Genomic DNA, 20,886 nt, shown 5'->3' on the forward strand with positions numbered 1-20,886 from the left:
CAGTCATTTGAGCAGCTTGTATTTTACTTGGGTTTTCTAAGGAAGTGAAAAGACAAGAATATCAAACTATTGACCGACCAGGTACAACGATCAACCAATCTTGATGCAGGTTTTAAAAATGTTGATGAAATGAAAGATGCGTTTCGCTGAATGGAGCCCTTTGTATTAGCTGGCTTGTTCTAGTCATTATGCAATCAAACCTGCTGTAGCTAACTGAATTTGGAGGCAAAACTGACATATTATCTTTTCAGTTGTGGTGAACTTGATAGCAATGATAGCAATGATTTAACTCTTAGCCGACACGGTATTGAGAATTTGGCTGTCCAATCTTATCACAACCTTAACCTTCTAAACATAACTCAAGTCTTTGGGCATCATCATTCCGACAAAACTGTTTCTGTTGTGCTCTACTCAAAACAATAGATCTTTCATCATTGGAAGCACCTTCTTTTACCTTTCAAAGGCTGAATGGTTACTATAGAAATAACAGTTCTCCTCAAACTCAACTGTGTCTTCTCTGCAGTCCAAGCCATACAGTATACCCCCTTTATCTTATTAATTTCCCCCCTACTCTATAATTAGGGTAGCAGTAGCTCAGTCCGTAGGGAGTTGGGTTGGGAACCGGAGCGTCACTGGTTCAAGTCCCTGTATGGACCAAAAAAGTACGGAGTGTGGATTGGTGGCTGGAGAGATGCCACTTCATCTCCTGGGCACTGCCAGGTGCTCTTGAGCAAGGCACTGTACCCCCCAACCGCTCAGGGCACTGGTTTGGCTGGCAGCCCACTCACTCTGTCATCTCTCCATTAGTGCATGTACAGATCCTGAGCATGTGTGTGTGTGTGTGTGTAGTTCAGGAATGCGTGTGATAACTAACAAAAGTGTGGACACAGAGTGTACATTGTAATTTCGCCATTGGGGATCACTAAACAGATTAAAATTTAAAAAATTAATAACTGAAGAAATTACTAAAGAAAACCCAAAACGAGATTCACAGCCGGCAGAAAAACAGATCTTGCAGAATTGTGGAAGCGTCAAACATTTATAATTGCTTATTGAATAACCAAGGTTAGTGTATTATTTGAATTACAACAGTCATATATTGCAATGTCAATACATAAACCTTTTCCACTAATCTATCCACTTTCTACACTGCTTTTCCCGTTCAGGGTCCCATGAGGCTGGATCATATCTGTCCAGCATGCAATTAGAAACATCCTAGCTTCAACAACTCTGCAACTTTGACAGCTTGGTAGACTGGGTAAACCCCGGTCTGGTGATAACCAGACTTACAGCGTGGGCCAATTCACACAAAATCAAAAATTTCACACAGGCACTAAGGAACAGATTTTAATCAACAATAAACAACTGAGCTGGAACAAAACTTTACAGACTAATTTCTTGGCATCTAAATAAAAAAAAATGGTTATCAAGTAAAAAAACATAAATAAGCTTTGCAGTGACATCACATGCTTTTTAAAAAACATTCTTAATACTGTATATGCTCACTGCTGACTGAAGTAAGATTTTGAATTGAGCATTATGAATGTAAATGTTCCTGTGTGGACTTCTGTTTATGTAGCATTCAGCCTTGTGATATACCCTCTATTAGCATACAGCTCAGGAAATAATCAGTGTCTGCACTGGCTCGAATAAAACAATTGTGTGTTTGAGACAGCAGATCTTATAGCCTCTGGCATAACAATTTCACTTCAGCCATCTGACCTTAGTTGGCAGCTCTGTTTATACAAAGGCCCCAAAGAGGCTGCATTCACTGCTGCTTTTCAAAAATAATAGCAGCAACACAGCACGGTAATCACATATTACCATCTTAATATTGACACAACAGTCTAAAGTGTGTCATAATCCTGAACACAGACATACTCTTAAAATGACGTAACGTTTCAAATAAGAGCCCGTGCTATGCCAAGCTTCGCCCTTGCCTTAAAATATGGCACAACTACTTCAGTGCAGATCAACATGATTTTTTTGGCATCAACCTCATTTAAGAGAGTGATGGTAAAATGATGTAAGCCTAGTGGAAGTCTTACAGCAGGCGTGATGTCAGATTTTGAGCCCTCTGGAGGTGTCATGAAGTGTCGGTAACTAGGTGTGCCCACTTGGTAACGTCAGTGATGTAACCCGTCTCGCCCACTCACATCTCACCCTGCATACAAGCCTCATTTCAGTGTGCCTAAAATTAGAAGGGGAGGCAGTTTATGTCAGTTCATGTGTGCTGGTGAAGAAGCAATCCAGTTTATGGCTTGTCTGAATTACCCGATTGATCATTCGCTGATGCTCTTCTTCACCTGACACCAAACCATCCACCCTTGCTAATGAGAAATCGGTGTCAGCTCAGAGATGATTATGTCCATGCAACTGTAAGTGCAACTCTCCTGAACAGAAACCATGATTATCTGTTAATTACTTTGAAACAAACCGCATTAAGATGAATTGGTTATCAGCATGCTGCCACCATGGCAAATAATAGTAATTCACTACTTTCTGATCTTTTTTTCACATTAGAATAAAATGTATCAGCTCATTGCAAGCCTCAGAGATGCAGGAGCCCTTTGACCGTGCCAAGACATATGTTTATTTGTCCTCAAAATGTCCACACCCACTGCATCACACTGTGAGCTGAACAAATATCAGCCAGGCATATTTTAATGTCTGCTAAACACTGTCCTCTAGTGCTCACACTTTTACACACACACACACACACACACACACACACACACACACACACACTTTAGCCTGATGTTATCAGGCTAAAGTTAGTTGTTCTAAATGTACACCGTCTATTCAAAAACTGCCTCAAATCATTTTCAAGTGTTATTTGTTGAACTATTGGTTTTATGACTAAACTCTTCAGCTGCATTGACTTTTTGTTCCTCCAGCTGCAATTGGACCAAATTTCTGTAGCCATGGTTTCATTATCAGCTACCTTCACATGGCTTTTAGCAGGGCTGGTATAGTCTGCCTAATGAGGCAAGTCCCAGTCACATAGTGAGCAGCAATAAAAAGGAGGGGATGCCCTATACCTCCTCCTCCATATTACCCGATCAATCATTTACTAATGCTTTCTAACCAGCTGATTTCACTTGTCAACACAAGGTCAGGGTGTCCCAGTCCTTTCAGAGATGATGTGAATCTTGACATAGGCACAACCGATTCACAATCAGCGTGTCAACCCACACTTGAAAGCCCACAGGATATTAGAGATGTAAATGGGACATAATGGTGCTATTAGAATTGTGCTCATCCAATTCAGGCTTTGATGGCGATGTCTTTTCTTGGCAATTCAACATCATATGACTAAATCTGCGTAGGCAGGAGAAGCAGAGCCAGTAGTAGTTAGGACAACCAGTCTTTGGTTAAGATGCAATCATTACGTTTGGCTCGTGATACATCCCATTTGTTACGAGTCAAAGTCAAGATTTGGGCCGAGTCCAATTCAGGAGTATCAATTACAGATCGTTCTTCCATTTACAAAGTCTACTTTCAGATGTCTGAGTATTAAATAATGTAGTGCAACTGTTCAATCAGCCTCTGACATGTTTAGGCAAAGGGCACAGAGTGCTTTATTTGGCATGACTTTAAGGGGATGCACGGTGACATTGTGTACTGATATCTGCAAACAGTCCTGTTGTTTGAGTTGACCAAACAAACAGAGCAGGTCACACAGACCTTGGACACATTGGTCTCTTTCAGTAGAAACTTTCCAAAAAGGACATTTATGATCCAAGTTGATGAATCCAAAACTAAACATTCAGTATTTTGACAATCAAATGGGATATTTAGAGAATAACAGGACCCGTACCAAAAACTGTTTGTTTGCCAGATTGGCTGCTAGAGTAGATCAACCTGCCAATTCCATCTCTTCAACATTGTAAGGAAAATTAGAATTGGCATCTTTTTTGAAGCAAAAGCAAAGAGCAGTGCAAAGTTACAATCAGACAAAGTTGACACTTTTAATTTAAAACTAGAGATTTTATTACTTGAGCTCAGATTAGTTGTAATGATCAAAATCAATCATGTACAGTCTAAATGATATCTCATGAAAAGGTCTTCTATAACTACATTCAAGCTGCAGACACTGAACTTGGTGGGGACTCTTTAAATGTTCTTAATTGTAATCATGGGACGCACAGATGGACAAAGAACAAAGGATTTATAACAGGTTTAGAGCAAGAACACAGATTGCTGAAACAAGTTTTGATAAATGCATGAAGATGATACAATATTTTGGGACAAGAGCATGACTTTACAAAATATTTCATCAAAAGATGGTGTTCAAAATTTTACACTTAAAAATGAATTATTCAAGACCTTTACAGGTTATTTTCAAAAGGGTGACATCTGATGGATTACTGAACTTTTATAATCCTCACTTTCATCACAGTGTTGAGATTTTGGTTGCACCGTTATCACTGTGAAAAGACACATCTGGATCCCATCTGGGCTTTGTTGTGTTTCAGCACAAAACATATTTTAAGAAGCAAGCAAAAATGGCACAGCACTTTGCTTGTTTTTGCTCATCTGTTTTGCATAGAAATCAGTCAACACAATCCACTGCCACACACACACACACACACACACACACACACACACATTAGACAATTTTCAAGAAGACAGAGAATTATTATGAAAATCCAATTAAGCTTAATCAAACAGGTTTTATGCAGCTTACATGTTTTTATGCGCGTCCAAAACTGCCGATTGTTGTGTTTCTGTGGTGTTGAAACTCCTGAAAACTGCCAGTCAGCAGTGAAACTGGAAAAGCCTGGCGGTAGACTGTAAGCTAATGACAAGACAGAATAAATGATACATTCACATAAGTACAAGTTTTGCATAAAAATCTATGTAGTAAATGTTTCCTTCAATACCTCTGGGAATTTAATCTTCACATCGACACTGTCTGCTGAGGCGGCCACAACTGTTGCAGAAATCTCCTGCTTGGCATTTCTCTCATGTGTCTCGTAGAAGCCAAGAAAAAAAGCCACGCCTGGAATGTAGCTTTCAATTCTGGGAGAGGTAAAAAAAACGTATATATATATATATATATATATATATATATATATATATATATATATATGTATATATATATATGCTATATATGCGTATGTATATATACATACACATACTGTATATAGCTTCTTTAACACATGCCAGTATGTCTCATAATTGTGAACACAGAAAATATTCCCACCATGCTCTATAAAGCAAAGTAAGTGATTTGGAGTCATCCTTCTCCTTCTTCTTCAGCTCACGCTTCTCTTCCTCCTCACATTATGTTCTTTCAAATGTCACTTTTGTTCTACCTCGCTCACCTTGTGCCCAACTCTGCGATGGTCCCTGGTATCTTGGTCCAGTGTACTGTGACCTTGAGTGTTGGCTTGGAGCCAGGCTGATGGGCAGTTGCAGATTCCACTGACATTTCATAGGACTGACATTCAGCTCCCCATCCAATGTGTGCCTAGGCCAAACACAAGAGATCAATCCTGAAAGGAGTCCCTACAAGCAAAAGACTTGGCTTCGGCCTCACTATGCAATATGATAAAATACCTAACCATAATAAAATAGATTAATTGTTAGTGATGGTGGCAGGATGTAGCAGGATGTAATAAATTGGGATATGGTTTTTAAATGTTTGTAAAGGTACCATGACATGGAGCTTTTTGGATGCTTTTATATAGACCTAAGTGGTCCCCTAAAACTGTACCTGAAGTCTCTTTCCTGAAATTCAGCCTTTAGAGCCAGCCCTGCAATGAGTTTTTCATAGGACATGCCATTTCTGTGTCTGTAGATATTGAGATCGAGGATGGGGGTGTGGCCTTGACCAACATGGGTGGGCTAAATTCTCAGGGCGTGCAAAGCAGAGAAAGGCGACGTAACCAGTAACGTTCCAGATCGGAACAATCTGAGCTTTCATTTTCTCAAAGGGAGAGCAGGATACCCAGGGCTCGGTTTACACCTATCACCATTTCTAGCCACTGGGGGACCATAGACAGGCTGGGGGAAACGCATATTAATGTTAAAAAAAATCATTAATGATTGCTGGTTTAGTCTTCTTAGGGAATTTGCTGGTAATAGCATGAGCTAACAACAATATTATTCTTGAGATTTCTGGCATTTTATTCACTTAGATAAAAATAAAAAATAGTTTGTGGGTTTTCTGTGTACCTTTGCCTCAACATGGGCATTCACATTGGTGTCAACACACATCTTCCAATTGGTGTCTTCTCCGACCTGGGACACAATCATCTGGGCATTCTGAATGTTTGCCTCGGTTGTGTGGAAGAAGGCTGCATCGTAACCCTCTGGCTTCTGGTTGCCACTCATGGCCAAGGCTTTGATATTCAACATGGCTTCAGGGGTTGAGTTCCAGCTCTATTGAATGAGATAGAAGGCATTCCATTAGGCTGTAATATGTTTGTGGGCATCATGTCCAGTAGGTGCAGATCTTAGATCATATGCACACAAACAACTGCATTTCTAACATGGACCACTTTTTGGTGATGAGATCATGAATCATTACCACAGCTGAAACATTTTACATGATTACTTTGCTCAGAACCAACATCCTATTGTTTGAAGGTGAAACACATTTTGGTACGCTCTCTGTGGAGTACGTTTAGCATACTTCAAAAAGGTTGCTATGATGGCTGTGATGAGATCCTCTGACGCTTGAGGCTGAATCAGAGGACAGACGTACTCCCTGGGTGGCTTCCTGTAAACACAATTAAGCACCAGGAGAATTTGAATCGATAAAACACCAGAGCAGGTGCACAGATAATAACATTACAAGGGTAGCCAAATACCTTGGAAAGCCTCCTCAGAGTCTTGAGCAGTTGCAGTGTGCTGACTGGATGTTTGCTCGGGCCGACTTTAACCTCAAAGTGGATTTTGTCAACAGCTTTGATTGCCTGAACTAATAAAAGTGCACAGGCTATGTTAGCAAAAATAAATGTATACAGGCAGGAACAATAACATGAACACCAGTAAAATCTAATGAAATCCAATTTCTGCTTTGCCATCATTAAATTACTTTACTTTGATAATTGAGCAAAACCAAATATTATAAATAAAGAAACAACAACAACACCCTCTGAAATCTTGTTTTTTTTATCTCCAGTGGTCAAACTTGGGTTTGTGCAACAGATAACACTTCTAAATAATGTACGTTTAGCAGTGTGACTCGAGTTGTGTGCCCTAACTGCTAAATATTTGTTGCACTGTTGAGGCTACATGTGAGTTTGTGATGCTGTTTTGGATTGCCCAGTACTGTAAGGTGTAATGTGTTGGTACTTTACCTGGGACTACTTTCAATGCCATGTTGGTGTATCCCAGAAAATAGTACAGGGGGTATTCCTCATGATAATACTCTCTCCTTAACTCAGACTCCAGACACAGACCAGCTCCGTAAATCTTACTCTCAGCACACGTCTTGGATCTCGGATGCCAGATGTTTGGTTTCAGTATCTGTTGGATTGGATGAAAATCATAATTATCTACTTTGAATTCTAAAAATAAAAAAGGAAGGCGACATGTCATGAAAAACTCACTTTTTCAGAACTTGTACACATACTTTTGAGTATCTAGAATGCCTATCATCCTTCGACGCTAAAAAATTAAGTTTATTGAGTGGCCACTTGAGGCTGGCCTAGCCCCATCCTGTGTTAAAATTTCAACAAGTCCTTCAAACCTATTCAACAGTATCCTTTGCTTATTCCTTCCCTCTAATGTTAACCACAGGAGTGTTTCATAAATTAGCACTCCTAGAGATGGCTGGAAAAACCAACCCACAGGCGGAACCTAAATGCACTCTGTCCCTATGGTAGGATGGTGGTGGGCTGTAGTAGAATGTGATTGGCCAGTGTTTAGATGAGAGACAAACTGGTGAGCCAAACCGGTGGGCCAATCATGTGTTTTTTCCCCTCTCTGTGGGCTGGTCAGTCTAAGACCGATAATGTGAATGGCCAGTGTTTATATATAACACACGCAAGTTGGCCAATCATTTGATGATCCTATTCTCTCTATGGGCCAACCAAATCACATTGATCATCACACCTATCAAAAACCGCTGAGGAGCAAATTCGGCCCACACAAACAGACCCTTCCACGCGCGAAATCTTCCGGTGGCCAATCCATGCCTGCCAACGACTTGAGAACCATCTTTGCATAAGTGTGCCATTTTTTTCTCACAAACCAAATAGAGCAGAATGGGCTACACGGGAGGGGGGCTTAAAGAGACAGACGCAAAAATGAAGCGTTTTCAGACATACAGGTAAATTCAGACAGACAGTGTGAGAAAAGCAATGTGTTTTGAATTAATCAGTTCAACTCCAACAGTAATCTTAAGGGTTAACTATACCTGATCTGACTCTGGCCCCACGGCGGATGGCCCCTTGATGACGACTTCATCATTGGAGTCTGTAGTGGTGGCCATTATTGGAGTCATTTTAGTCAAAGCTGGCTCTTCAAGGTTCCTGGAGACTGCGTACACATTGGAGCTGTTGGTTGGAAAGGAACGTGAGAACTCTTAGACTTAGAACATTGGCTGTGTTGTGGATAGATTTTATAAAGCTTGAAGCACAGCTGTATTGCAAAACCATTACAAATAATGGGTAGGTTTGATTTTGATTCTTAGTCAAGATTTGATTCAGTTGAATTTTGATTTGGTGTTGCTTCTCAAGTCAATAAATAAGTCAGGGGCATTATTTTAAGGCTCTTACTCCAGCACAAAGCATGACAAAGCATTCAGTTTTTGGTCCGCTGAGTTTCAACAGCCCACTGTTTTGTTAACACAGCGTTGAGAAACCATGATATTACTACATGGATCTACAAGACGATTTTTTGAATTGTTTTAATTAATTCAAAATTGTGATACTTACATGAAACCATAATTTCTCACACCCTGAAACATACCTGACTGAAAAAAGTTCAAACTCTTTTTTGCATGGAGGGAAGTCGAGTTCAAACTTCTTTTCTCCGACATTGATCTTGGCAGAAAAATTCCAAGGGATAGAAATAGGTGTTTTGCTCTCAAACTCGGAACCACACTGGAAATACTCTGTGTTGATTCCATAGAAAACCCAAAAATCCTTTGTGTAACTAAAAAAGAAGAGGTTATTTCAGATGTCACTCCACAGAATTAACACAAATAGTGCACTTACAGTGTAAGGCAATTTGGTTTGCTTACTACAGTAAGTTGCACATGGTGAACATGATGGTGTACTGTATGTTAATTAAATTAAATGAAGATTAGATATTTACCCAAAAAAACCATCAGTCTCTAGTGAAATGTCAGAAGTCAGCAGTTGTCCAAGACGATCAGTCAGTGTTGGATTTACTGCAGCCTTGGCTACAAAAGAAACAAATTACTGTAACATTGGTTCATCGAATAAAATAAGTTGTTTGAGTCATTAATCTATAGAAATTTGAAAAATAAAGTTTAAATGACATCTAATTTGACCCCTCACCATTTACAGTGATCCCATTGATGGTTTGATAATATTTGCTTATCTCCAGTGGGAGACCTAGGGTAGTAGCTTGGAAGTAGCGAACCTCAAAGATTAAGAATGGCTTTGTCCAATGCCATGACACTCCCTTCTGTAAATTCCCAATCGCAGCCCACAGAGGGTTCTCTTTCCCTGTTGGACTGAAAGCCTGCAAGAGGGATCACAGGAGCATGTAAGTGACATTGTACACTGCATGTAAATATGGTTCTTTATGTTGACTAAACCAACTTAGACATGAAAATATTGTTCTCTCACCCTGATTATGTTCCGAATGGTGTCTTTGGTAATATCAGCAAAGAACCACTCTTGTCCAAAGGCCCGTGTATAGGCAGAGAGGACAGGCTTATCATTGGGCAGAACTTCCCAGTTTTTAAGCTGAAATTGACATAGTACAATAGTCACCCAAACGTATAAAGCTGACACATCATGGTACAGTTGTGATGCTGCCTTAAAGTCTCAGTTATGTATTTACCACATTGAGAACAGCCTGAAAGTCACTGACGCTAAGATCTCCTTTAAAACTGGGGATGCCAGCGCCAAGCAGCTCCTTAAGCCCATCAGCATGGATACCCAACTGCAGCATAAAAAGAAAACGATTACTAATTACAATTGGCGGACATGTTTATCTTCAATTAAAAGTTTCTATATAGCGCTGTACCTCCAGTAGTTGCAGAATGCTACCAATGAAATAAAATTTTCCTTTCATCATGATTTCAGTGGGAAAGATGTTTGTTGCATTTCGTAGCATGAAGACTTCTGCTGCTGTACCAATTAGGAAATCATCTGTGTCGGAGGAAAAAAGCAAATTGTCACGTCAACAGCTTCAGACAAATCCAAGAATCTGTAGTAGAGCGTACCGTTAAACCAGTCCATTCGCGTTGCTTTGCTGTAATGATAGCTGAGACGGCCAAATTTAGGGGCCAGGATTTTCATGGCTACGTTGCAGGCAGTCGAGCTATCGCCAAGAACACAAAAAAAGTAAGTGAATGCTGGAGAACATCTGAGATTATATAACATGAACAATAACACCCAACTGGTTTCAAATGCATAGATTTGCTCACAGGAAGTGGTTGTTTGGAGTACTGGATCTGGCGACACTTTTAAAGTATGAGTATGCAAAGCTAACAACATGGAGGTCTTTTTCTTCCTGTAGATGTACAGTCACTGTGGAAACCAGAGCCATTGATGGCTGAGTGTCAAACAGTATCATGAAGGCCATCATGCGAAGCTCAGTGGGAAGGTTCCTCTGCAGGAACAGACTCATGGTGATGTCTTGGACCTGAAAACAAAAGTGTTATAATGACTGGGAGTTCAGAAAGATTGCCAAATTCCAAACTAACAATGAACTTTAAAAAGGCAGATTACTCTAAATGTAGATGTAAATATCGAGACGATTATCTACTTCCACAGTGTAAAGACAACCTAATAGCAACACATTTGCAATTTTTGTATGGTTGTTAAAAAATGATTCTCACCTATGACAAACAAAAAGTAAATACGCTTTCCAGAATTAGAACAGTTCACTTTTTCATGTAAATGCATTGTTAATCTGAATTTGATCTTATTAAGAAAATGAAATTTTCAGTTTGACCATGAAGCACAGGATTTATATAAAAACCTAGCATGTAGCTGTGATAAATGAGGATCTAAAAGGTATTCCTTTTATGTATAGTTACACTGTGAGGGTCTCTGGCAGCTATAAGTCTCATAGACTGCACAGCGGCACTCAGCACACGAGGTGGCAGATTCACAGGGCTGGCAGCAACTCCGGGGAGGAAGCGCATGATGGTTTTAATGCTGCCTGGATGACCTGCGTTCCCCAGAGCTTTCAGTGCGATGACCATGTCTGCCGTGGTGCCATTCCTCTGACTTTCCACAGCCATGTCCAGTAGTGGCTGGTACAGATATCGAACAAATATGCAGTCAGTTGTTTCAAATACTTATCTATACTACTTATATAATATACTTTTGCATGAAGTTAATTTATTGATGTTACTATGCAGGAAAGTGATGTATTCCTCTGGTTAATTACCTGAACAACAGCTACAGGACAAGGTGTATAATAGGTGCAGTGCTTGTACACCAGAGAGCCATACGAAAGCACCACAGCGTGCCAAAGATAGATATTGGATTTACTGAAGGGCATGCTTAAAAACATCTGTGAAAAATACACAAAAGACATTTGGACGTTTTGACATGATCAGGAATCATTGCATGTGTATCATTCTTCAATATGCAAACAGTTTCTATGTCTTTAGTATTAACTTACTTTAGCCATCTCAACCAGATCAGGAATAGGCTGGAGATGGTTCATCACCAGCAAAATGGCTTGCAGAGCTTCATTAGCAGTCACATCAGCAGCCTGGAACCTCATTTGGAAGAACTTCAGGATTCTGGCATCGTTTACCTCAACAATCATGTCCAAAAACCAACGTCTAATGATAAGTTAAATGGGAGAAAATGGATAAATCAGATAATACTTAAATGTCCAACATGTAATGCATTTACTGTAATAAATCCAAAAATTACCCCAATGTGTCATCAACTCTTAAGTAAACATGTTAAATTGAAATGTCATCTGCCAGTATTTTCTCCTTTTACAATTTCCGTCCCGTGACTGAATTTCTGTTTGTGTTTTGGCCTGTGTGTTGTTATCATCAAACTACCCAGTTTGACAGCCTGGGTTGCCAGATTTACCTGTAAAAACGTAAACCCAGCTAAGCTACAGCTGTAACGTTAGTACAGCCATGAAAGAAGCAAACAAACAAACAGGATCAACAAAGATACAATAGATTCTATCCGACCTGAAAAAAACAGCATGTTTTTAACAGTTGCATGACCAGAGACGTAACAAACCCCGGATAAATATTGAAGATGTATTTAAAAGATGGAGACAGCTTAGAGCCCAAAAGGACTCAGAGTTGGCTAATTTCGTCCTGAAAAGGTAAGCATTAGCTTCAGGCCAATTGAGACACCGCCTGTAAAGTGATCCCAACTGGTCCTGGTTAACACAATCAAGCTAACCCAGCTAACCGCTAACGTTACCGTGTAGCCTGTTCAGCAACTGACAGAGAAATTAATTTATATAAGTCTTTTATTTCATATTTCTCTGTAGTAGTGTCTTAAAATATTATGACTTTCATTTATAGCTTTCATGATTATTATATATTCATATCTTGATTTTTATATGAACCTATATGCTTACTATATTTTATAATCTCATATGCACATTTACCAATACTGCGTTTCTTTCAAGCTGTGTCTGTGTTTTCTTTAGTCGCTGCTGTTACAGAGATAACCAGTGTCTTAGATTCAAGGTCCTTTAAAGTACACGTCGTTCTCTTAGCGTAGGCATAAACCAGATAACCAAGATGTCATCATTGTATCAAAAACTATGTTTCAATAAAGCAAGGGAACTGCAGAGAAATCCCCGGAGTTCTCGAAAGGTCATGCTGCAGATAGGTGGCTATTCTGATTCTCCCCTCTTGCAAGTGTCTTTTAACTACACATTTGCCGTCTGCGTCTCGTTTCTTGCTTGATCGTGTTTATTTAGTAAGTTAAAGTGTTATGAACCTGACAGCAACCATAGCCAACAAAGGTGAGACATTTTAAGCAAAGACAGGGGGGCTGTAAATCGGGAAGAGAGGACTGTGAGTTTGCAGTGTGTTTAGCGATTATTGTCGTAATTCTAAGCCAAGAAAGTGTGTTCAGTCGGGTGGATAAGGACCCCAAGCTAGCGATGTTTTTTAGCCTGGTTGACACCAGACACTTTCCAGTGTTAACAGAGAATGGGTCTTGGCAAACTTGTCTGACTTGCCAGGCAAGGTATTTTTTAGCAGTTCCTACTGTGATTCTAAGCCTAAACAGTGTGTCTTTCAGTTGATTACAGAGCTCCGCCTGAGCACGGGCTTTTATAACTGTCAATTTTGCCAGCATCTAACGTTAGCTACTCAGCTGTGTCTGGCTATGTGAGACAAGCAACATTGTTGGATGCTGCGGTCTCAGACAACCAATGTGTACTTCGAGACTCGGGAGGAGGGGCGGGGAAGACGACTCTCTTATATTTTGATTTTGTATTGCAATAACTAATTTAAACACTAGCTGTCAGAATCACATGTTGCACCTTTAAGACAAGACTTTTCTTCGAATACATTAATAAAGAAAAATGAAAAGATAAAAGTGTGAAGGACAAGTACAGATGTCACATTTAATTGCACTTGTACAGGATAAAATATGAGGTTTCGGTTACTGCAGTGATCTTAATGAGTGAGAAAAACTGTCTCTTTCTGTCATGCCTCAACTTGATAATAAATCATTAATCGAAGCTAATGTGCTAAATCCCTCCTGAACTGAGTTGGAGGATGCTCTTTAATTAGCTATTCAGTTGAGTGGATCAGTCTCAGATTTGAGAGATGGCCTTGGACTATTTTGTTCACTATCCTATAACACTATAATGAAATGCTTGGTCAAAGGTTGTCTATAAAGGATTATTACCTTCAAACCTTGCTGCAGTGTTGTCAATGGGTCCAGGTTCAGGTTTAGTGAATGATCGCATATTCGAAGTGATATTGACACACCCCTGCACCCAACCTCCTCATCATGACATGTTGCTGTATTGCATGATCTTCACAATACTTCCTATACTGAAAAATTGAATTGGCGTGTCTGCTAAGATGCTTTTTGAGAAAACGTTTTTTTTTAATCTAAAACTTGGCCTTTTCATTTGGGATGCAACAATTCGATACCAATATTAGAGATTCAGATATCGGGCCAACACAGATTATACTAATAGCTATATCGGTATCAGAAACAATGGGGCCAGTCTATTCAACTCAATTCCATGGTTACTTAATACACATGCATTATATACTGGAATTTGGATTTCCGTTTGAGTTTTGACCATTTGTTGCTGCATTTTAAAGGTTCACACTTAAATTGTGACTCCCCCGGTAGTTTGTTTATCAAGTTGCTGGTGCACAATTCATGTTCAAAACAAATTTATATATATGTATTTATTTTTTGTTACATTTTGTTTTGCAAAGTTAATAAAGTAATGTTTTAGTCAAGCCTGATGTTGCCTTTCACATAAAAGTATGATTTTAGTCACTTCCATACAGCTTATTAATTAAACAATAGTATCGGTATCAGTATCAGTATCGGTATAGGTATCGGTATCGTTGCCAGGGCTAAAAAAGGTGGATCCATGAATACTTACAGTTTTCATGTTTTTAATTTCCATTTTTCATCTGAAATTTGTATTACTTTCTTAATATTTAGAGCTTATGAATACCTTATTGAACCCCTGGTTTCTTTTTTATTATTCATTATTGACCAACGAGTAACCAAGTACTCACCTTTGCTCATCATTTGCTGCAAATTGCTTCCACATAACTTCTAATTCTTCGTAGGGAATTGCTCGCAGGAGTTGATACAGCTTTATCGTGTCCTCTGTTGTTGCACTGTCAATCTTGTAACGATTAACCTCTGCCAGACGCTTGATCAACTCGATGGCCTTTAAAGAGGATTAGAGATAATGATTACTTAATCTGTTTATGCAACTTTAGGTCACTTCATACAACATAAATTATTTCAATTCATTTTAGCAAAGGAAAAACAAAAAATAGGAATGTAATTGATCTCATTTAATAGTTTCCTGCTAATTTTAATATTTATTTAGATTTAACGTTGTGAATCTTTTACAGTGCTTTGTGATGCTTTCTAGAAAGATTTTACAAACCTATGCATTTTATGGAGCAGCAGCACATAACTGTTACCTTTGGTACTGGGTTGTCTATTCTCTGCATCAAAATCGGTACATTGGCATCTGCATTGACAAAATGGTAAACAAGGTTGCCTTTGCTTTCCATTGGCCCAGACACGACGGCTCTCTGTGTGTCACTCACTCCTAGCAGCACCATTTCCTTCCTGCAGGAGAGGTTATTTAAAGCAAGCAATTTGTATTGCAGACAAGCATTGTGGATGAGCGGGCGTAATGTCTTACATCGCTAGCATCTGGAAACTGCCGCCCTTCACGTTGAAGGGACTGAAGTGCTGTTGCTCCAGGCCATGAGCCTTCGTAATGAGACCTCCCTCTGCTGTTGGCTTGACTGTGTAAATATATCTCACTGTTGAAATGACAGATTCACCTCTCTAGATTGGAGGACACACAAGCAAAAATACCACTGACCTTGGTCTGTTTCATTTATAATGTAGGATCAGATTAATCTTCAGTAAGATAAACAGACCTGTTTGGAGACTTTGTCAAACACAGCGGTAGCCATTCCCTTGTACATGGCTACTTTCTCCCTGCAGTTACTAATATCTACAACCTGAGTGATGGTCATGTCCTTTGTTTCCATGTTTACTTCAGTAGCATAGTTACTCGGACAAATGCCATGGATTCCAGCCTACAAACAAAATCAATCGTTGAAAAAAAAAAAGAAATTAAAAAAGTTTACATTTTTACGGATGCTGATGGTGCACCGTAGGAAGTCATGTATTTGTCAGCAGGGATTTACCTCTTCAAGCTCATAGATCGTCTGTGTGGTCTTCACAGTGACTTGGAACAATCCCAGAATCCCTCTCACAATGTTGACAATAGTGTCAGAAATCTCAGCAGAGGCTCGGATGTTACCAACGTGTCCACCGATGTAGTCAAACATGAAAGGTTTGACAAGTTGGGAAGCAATACGCTGGGTGAGCTTTGGGGAGGCAACAAAGCTGTCTTTCCCCTGGAAGCCATTGAACTCCTTGAAGGCCAAATCTGAAACCTTTGAACCAGAGATGGGTTAAGCAGGGTTATTAATCATGTTTCACATTTACGATTATTTGTAGCGAGTCAACATGAAAAACTCTGATGATTCTGTTAGATGAGACACAGGTGGCATTTGTAACCCAACAGAAGTAGACAATAACTGGTATGAGCCTGTGGCATTTTACTGGATTATTAAAGTTGACTGTACTTTAATTCCAATATAGTTTGAACAGAGCATCTGTTTATGACTGAAAAATGACAAAAGGTCCTGGAAGGTGCATCTATAATGTACAAACATTTGTAACAAACAATCTCTGAATTTATTTTCAGCACTTTCATAAATAAAAAAAATCTACATCATTTAAAAAATCGTTTTGGTGGATTAGAGGCTTCACAACCTTCCAAAGAATTTATCCAACCTTATTAATGATAAATGACAAATGAGGGCATTTACTGTATTACGTTAGAAAGAACAACCTGTCATTGTCTGTGCTGCAACATTCAGTTACAGCTTTTCTAACACGTTTAAACGATATATTCTGAAAGCGTTTGTTAGGCCTCTACCCTCTTACCTGAAGGATGAATGTTTGCGCCGACACCCCACTGATCTTGATCTTGCACGTGATTCTGGCACCAGACTCAGCCAGGTTTAGCATGCCGAGTCCAAAATTGACCACTCCCTCATATTTGTACTCATAGGTTTTATTCGGGACCAGGTGGGGCTCTGAAATATTTTTCCCAAAAAATGTTATTTCATTTCTTCCTTATGGAAAGTTCTAGAAATTAGTTTTTTTTTTTTAAATTTATGATGATGATAAAAAAACTTACCATAACTGACACTTTGACTCGCTAAAAGAATAAAAATCATAGTGTCAGCATAAGACCCTTTGTAAATATATCAACACATTTATTTGATGGCTTTAGGATCTACAAAACATGCTAAAGTGAGAAGATTTATTTCCAACTTGATCCCAAGATGTTAAAAGACAGACACAAGACATGTAACGAAAATATCAAACATTAGAATTGTAAACCAAACAAGAAACACCCATGTGATACATCAAAATACAACAAAAACAGACTGATTGCTAAGAGTAAAATTCATTATGCTCTGTAAATGACTGCAAGTAGATTAAAATATTAACTTTCCAGATATCCATGTAAAAACTTATTTGTTATTAAATGGTTACAATTTCAAATAATTAAGGGAATCCTCGGGATTATGAGTCAATTGCAAAAGATCTTAATCTGAAGTTAAACAATTCTGAGACAGTATTGTGATATCGTTCTACAAGTAAATAAATCCATTAAAACTTACCGGCTAGACCAACGAGGCAGCATAGGAGGAGCCCCCGCATGTTGAAGAACTTGAGGAATAGAATGGAATTTTTTGCGTGTGTCCTTTATATATACCAGCATGGGTTTTGATTGGGAAAACTGGTTGCATTAAGAGCTTGTGATCAGGACAGAGGTCCAGTTTAGAGAAGTGATTGATTTAAAGTAAACACATGCTGTCAGCACAGGAGCCATGTTGACCTGTGACAATGTCAGAGGGACATGAGTAATATGTAAAAGATAACTGTCTCAACGGTATTGGAAAAAAATAAGGGTTAAGGTTAAGGTCAACTTTATCATTCCACAAGGGGAAATGCATACAAGTACCTTGGATTTGAATTTCAAAGTTGAAACCTCATTTTTATTTACTCAGAAAAAGAAGTAAACACATTTCTCACGGCTGAATGAAGGGATTAACCCAGTGGGATGCTCATCTATTCCCTCAGTGAAACCCAGACGCGTGGAGTGAAGGCAGAGCAGATGCAGCCTGGTTTATTCTTTTACTTATTAAATATCTGGAGCAACTCCTGCTCTTAAAATGTATACACTGTCCGTTGCCATCACAAAGCTCTCCTCCTGGATACAACAAAGTCAAACAGTGTGGTGAATCGCTGTTCTTCACGCCAATTTTACATTGTGTCCCAGCCTAAAGGGCTTCGCAAACAGAGCTGTTGTTTATATGTGCAGTTTGAATGTGATGACACCAAACAGCAATCTTCCAAAATGTTCTGTTCCTGATGTCTTTTAGGATTAGGTTCATGTTGTACAACACAGGAGTCCCTTGTGTAATAAATCACACGTAAGCCATTGTACCTCTTTCATTCCCAGGCTTCAATTCACCTGACCAACTGCTTTTCCTGTTCTTAATTTCAGCAACAGCCAGTAGAGGTCTCTAACATCACATTTTTGTCCTAAAATTGGCCGGAGAAACTTGTTTTGAGGACAAACAAAGATTTTAAACACCTTTGAAGATCTGTGGGGTTTAGTCAGGTCATTATCTGAGTTTGAATAGTTTTGTCAGCTAAGCCTTGTACTTATTTCTAGTCAATTCTGTATTTCTCCTCAGTTTTTACAATACTGAGACAGGAGGGAACTCAGTGCATGTGTCTTTGGCGATGTAAAAAAAGAGAGATGTAGACCTACAGTATTTGCAAGGATACCATCAAATTATGGACCAGAGTTTAGATGTCATAACATACACTAACTAATTTTTACTAACTAACTAATGATAACATGATTATTGTAGGATGTCAGTGTCTGTCTCCATTCATTCATGCAAGAAATGTAAAAATAACACACTGCATGAATGTCTTGTTCTTGTACCTGTATTTCCTGTTGGCTCAACTACAATATGTTTGTTAATTACAGTAAAAGATTAGTGTTAAAATTCTGGACTCTATTATTTGACCAGACTGAGGGGTGGTGGTTTGATTTCTCATTAAAAATTATTGGTCGTGAGGCAAATTATAATCCAGTAGTAGAGTCGGCTTCTGAATCTATTAATAGATGGTCCGTGTTACCAATTTCCATGATAGGGCGTGTCAATATCCTTTAAATGAATGTTCTTCCAAAATTTCTTTATCTCTTTGATTCAATTTCTCTTGGTCCTCCTATTCATTTTTTTTCAAAAATGAAAAGCATGTTTTGTTATTTAATTTAGAACAACAGACGGGCTAGACTTTGCTTATCTTTGCTTTATCTCCCCTATGATGGAGGAGGCTTGAAACTCCCAACCATCCAATGGGACTAATGGGCTGCCCAACTTACTATTGCCTCTGGTTGGTTCTCACAAGACGCGCCACGTTCCTGGATGAGTTTGGAAAGAAAAATGACATCTCCTCTGTCACTCAATTCGTATATATAATTAGCTAAATTAAAATAATTAAAGGCATTAACACATAATCCCTTTGTTAAAAACTCGATTATGGTATTGTATGAGGTTCATAAACCTATTGGTGAGATTTCTGTGGTATCTCAATTTACACCAATCTGGGGTTATAGCGCTTTTTCATCCTGGCAAACAAGATTTGGGCTTCAAATCCTGGACAGACAAGGCTTAAGTAAAATTGCCGATTTATTTAACAACAACATTCTATTGTTGTTTGAAGATTTGAGACGAAAGCATGACATCCAACCAAAACCTTTTTTTTTGTATTACCTGCAGATAAGAAGCTACATATTTAAGATACATAAATCTTTATCTCTACCTACTCTTAGCTGTATTGAAGAAATAGCAACAAAGCAACACCCTAAGAGGGGAATGATGTAATGTTTTTATGCAATAATCGTGGGGGGGGTCAAAGGTCTCCTCAGAGAGTAAATGATTGGCATGATGTGAAGATTAAAACTCAGTAATCTCAATTGAGGACTGGCAGAAGATTTGTTTACAATCTCAAACATTGGAGGCATGCTCTCCGTATATGTCAACCTTCAAAAAATGAGGACTGCTATGTATTAAGTACATGTCTGCTTGTCTTTGCTTAGTTTTATTTAAAGTGCTTCTCTCTTCAGGCCAGCTCTGGTATAGGTTAACTTTTGGACCACAGGTGATTTTTAAGGATATTTTATGTTGATCTACTGTGCCAACTATTGCATGTAACTTCCTTGTCATGTTTGTTTATTTGATTGAAGATGAGCCTTACTACGTACGTTCTGATTTGCACCTCTATTATTTGTTGTAGTGTGATTATCTTCTTTAAAAATTAATAAACACACTTGTTGAAAAAAAAAAAAAACATTATTTTTTTCATTGGCATCCGTGTATTTTACAGGGGGGACAGGACGGTTACAATTGCCTTTGCATAAACTTACATAATAATTAAAGACATTTGCCCCATCAGTTAATTCAGACAAGCAACAAATTGTTGAAGAACAATTTACCAGAAAGGAAGTGTTTAATATGTTCAAGAGATTAATTTTGCTTAAAATTGAGATCTCAACCCCCCTCAATGTTGCACCCAAAGTTACGCCCTTGGTTTTAGGCCTACTGTAGTTTTGCTTTGTAAGACAGTACAGGTAAATGTTTAAACTAATGATCACCCTGAAAATATTGGAACTAATACACAGTATATCACCATGAAACTTTCCCAATTGATTAGTTGCCTTACTATCACAGTTATTTTAGGATTAGAGGTTTTCTAAAATTTTATGTTTAAACCTGCAAATGAGACATTATCTTATTAAATATTAGCAAATTTCCATACATTTCCAGAACAGAAATCTGAACATTGAATAAAACACCAAAATGTGTATTTTTCTTTCCAGTAGTCTGAAAGA

At 38.7% G+C, this 20,886-nt stretch overlaps 1 protein-coding gene across 3 annotated transcripts; it reads right to left on the reverse strand.

Annotated features, from left to right (window-relative positions):
* Nucleotides 1-4,096: 4,096 nt before the first annotated feature.
* vtg3 (vitellogenin 3, phosvitinless) lies at nt 4,097-17,727 on the reverse strand. Of its 3 annotated transcripts, none has more exons than XM_034881874.1 (28): nt 17,594-17,727; nt 17,104-17,124; nt 16,848-16,999; nt 16,040-16,291; nt 15,767-15,928; nt 15,523-15,671; nt 15,296-15,446; nt 14,876-15,033; nt 11,791-11,956; nt 11,554-11,679; nt 11,198-11,416; nt 10,583-10,800; nt 10,379-10,476; nt 10,180-10,304; nt 9,994-10,095; nt 9,777-9,896; nt 9,483-9,669; nt 9,277-9,364; nt 8,929-9,114; nt 8,375-8,513; nt 7,314-7,482; nt 6,822-6,931; nt 6,644-6,730; nt 6,184-6,390; nt 5,331-5,476; nt 4,887-5,025; nt 4,691-4,801; nt 4,097-4,572 (listed from the first exon to the last, which is right to left on the reverse strand). In XM_034881874.1, exons 1-27 carry the CDS (start codon nt 17,631-17,633, stop codon nt 4,697-4,699), a joined length of 3,822 nt encoding a protein of 1,273 aa, XP_034737765.1. In that variant the 5' UTR covers nt 17,634-17,727; the 3' UTR covers nt 4,097-4,572; nt 4,691-4,696. The 3 variants fall into 3 exon arrangements, with proteins under 3 accessions (XP_034737765.1, XP_034737767.1, XP_034737766.1); XM_034881876.1 differs by having other exon boundaries at nt 4,098-4,446; XM_034881875.1 differs by having other exon boundaries at nt 4,098-4,457.
* Between the last annotated feature and the right edge of the window lie 3,159 nt (nt 17,728-20,886).

The sequence above is a fragment of the Etheostoma cragini genome, chromosome 9 (genome assembly GCF_013103735.1).
Source record: "Etheostoma cragini isolate CJK2018 chromosome 9, CSU_Ecrag_1.0, whole genome shotgun sequence".
Taxonomy (NCBI): domain Eukaryota; kingdom Metazoa; phylum Chordata; class Actinopteri; order Perciformes; family Percidae; genus Etheostoma; species Etheostoma cragini.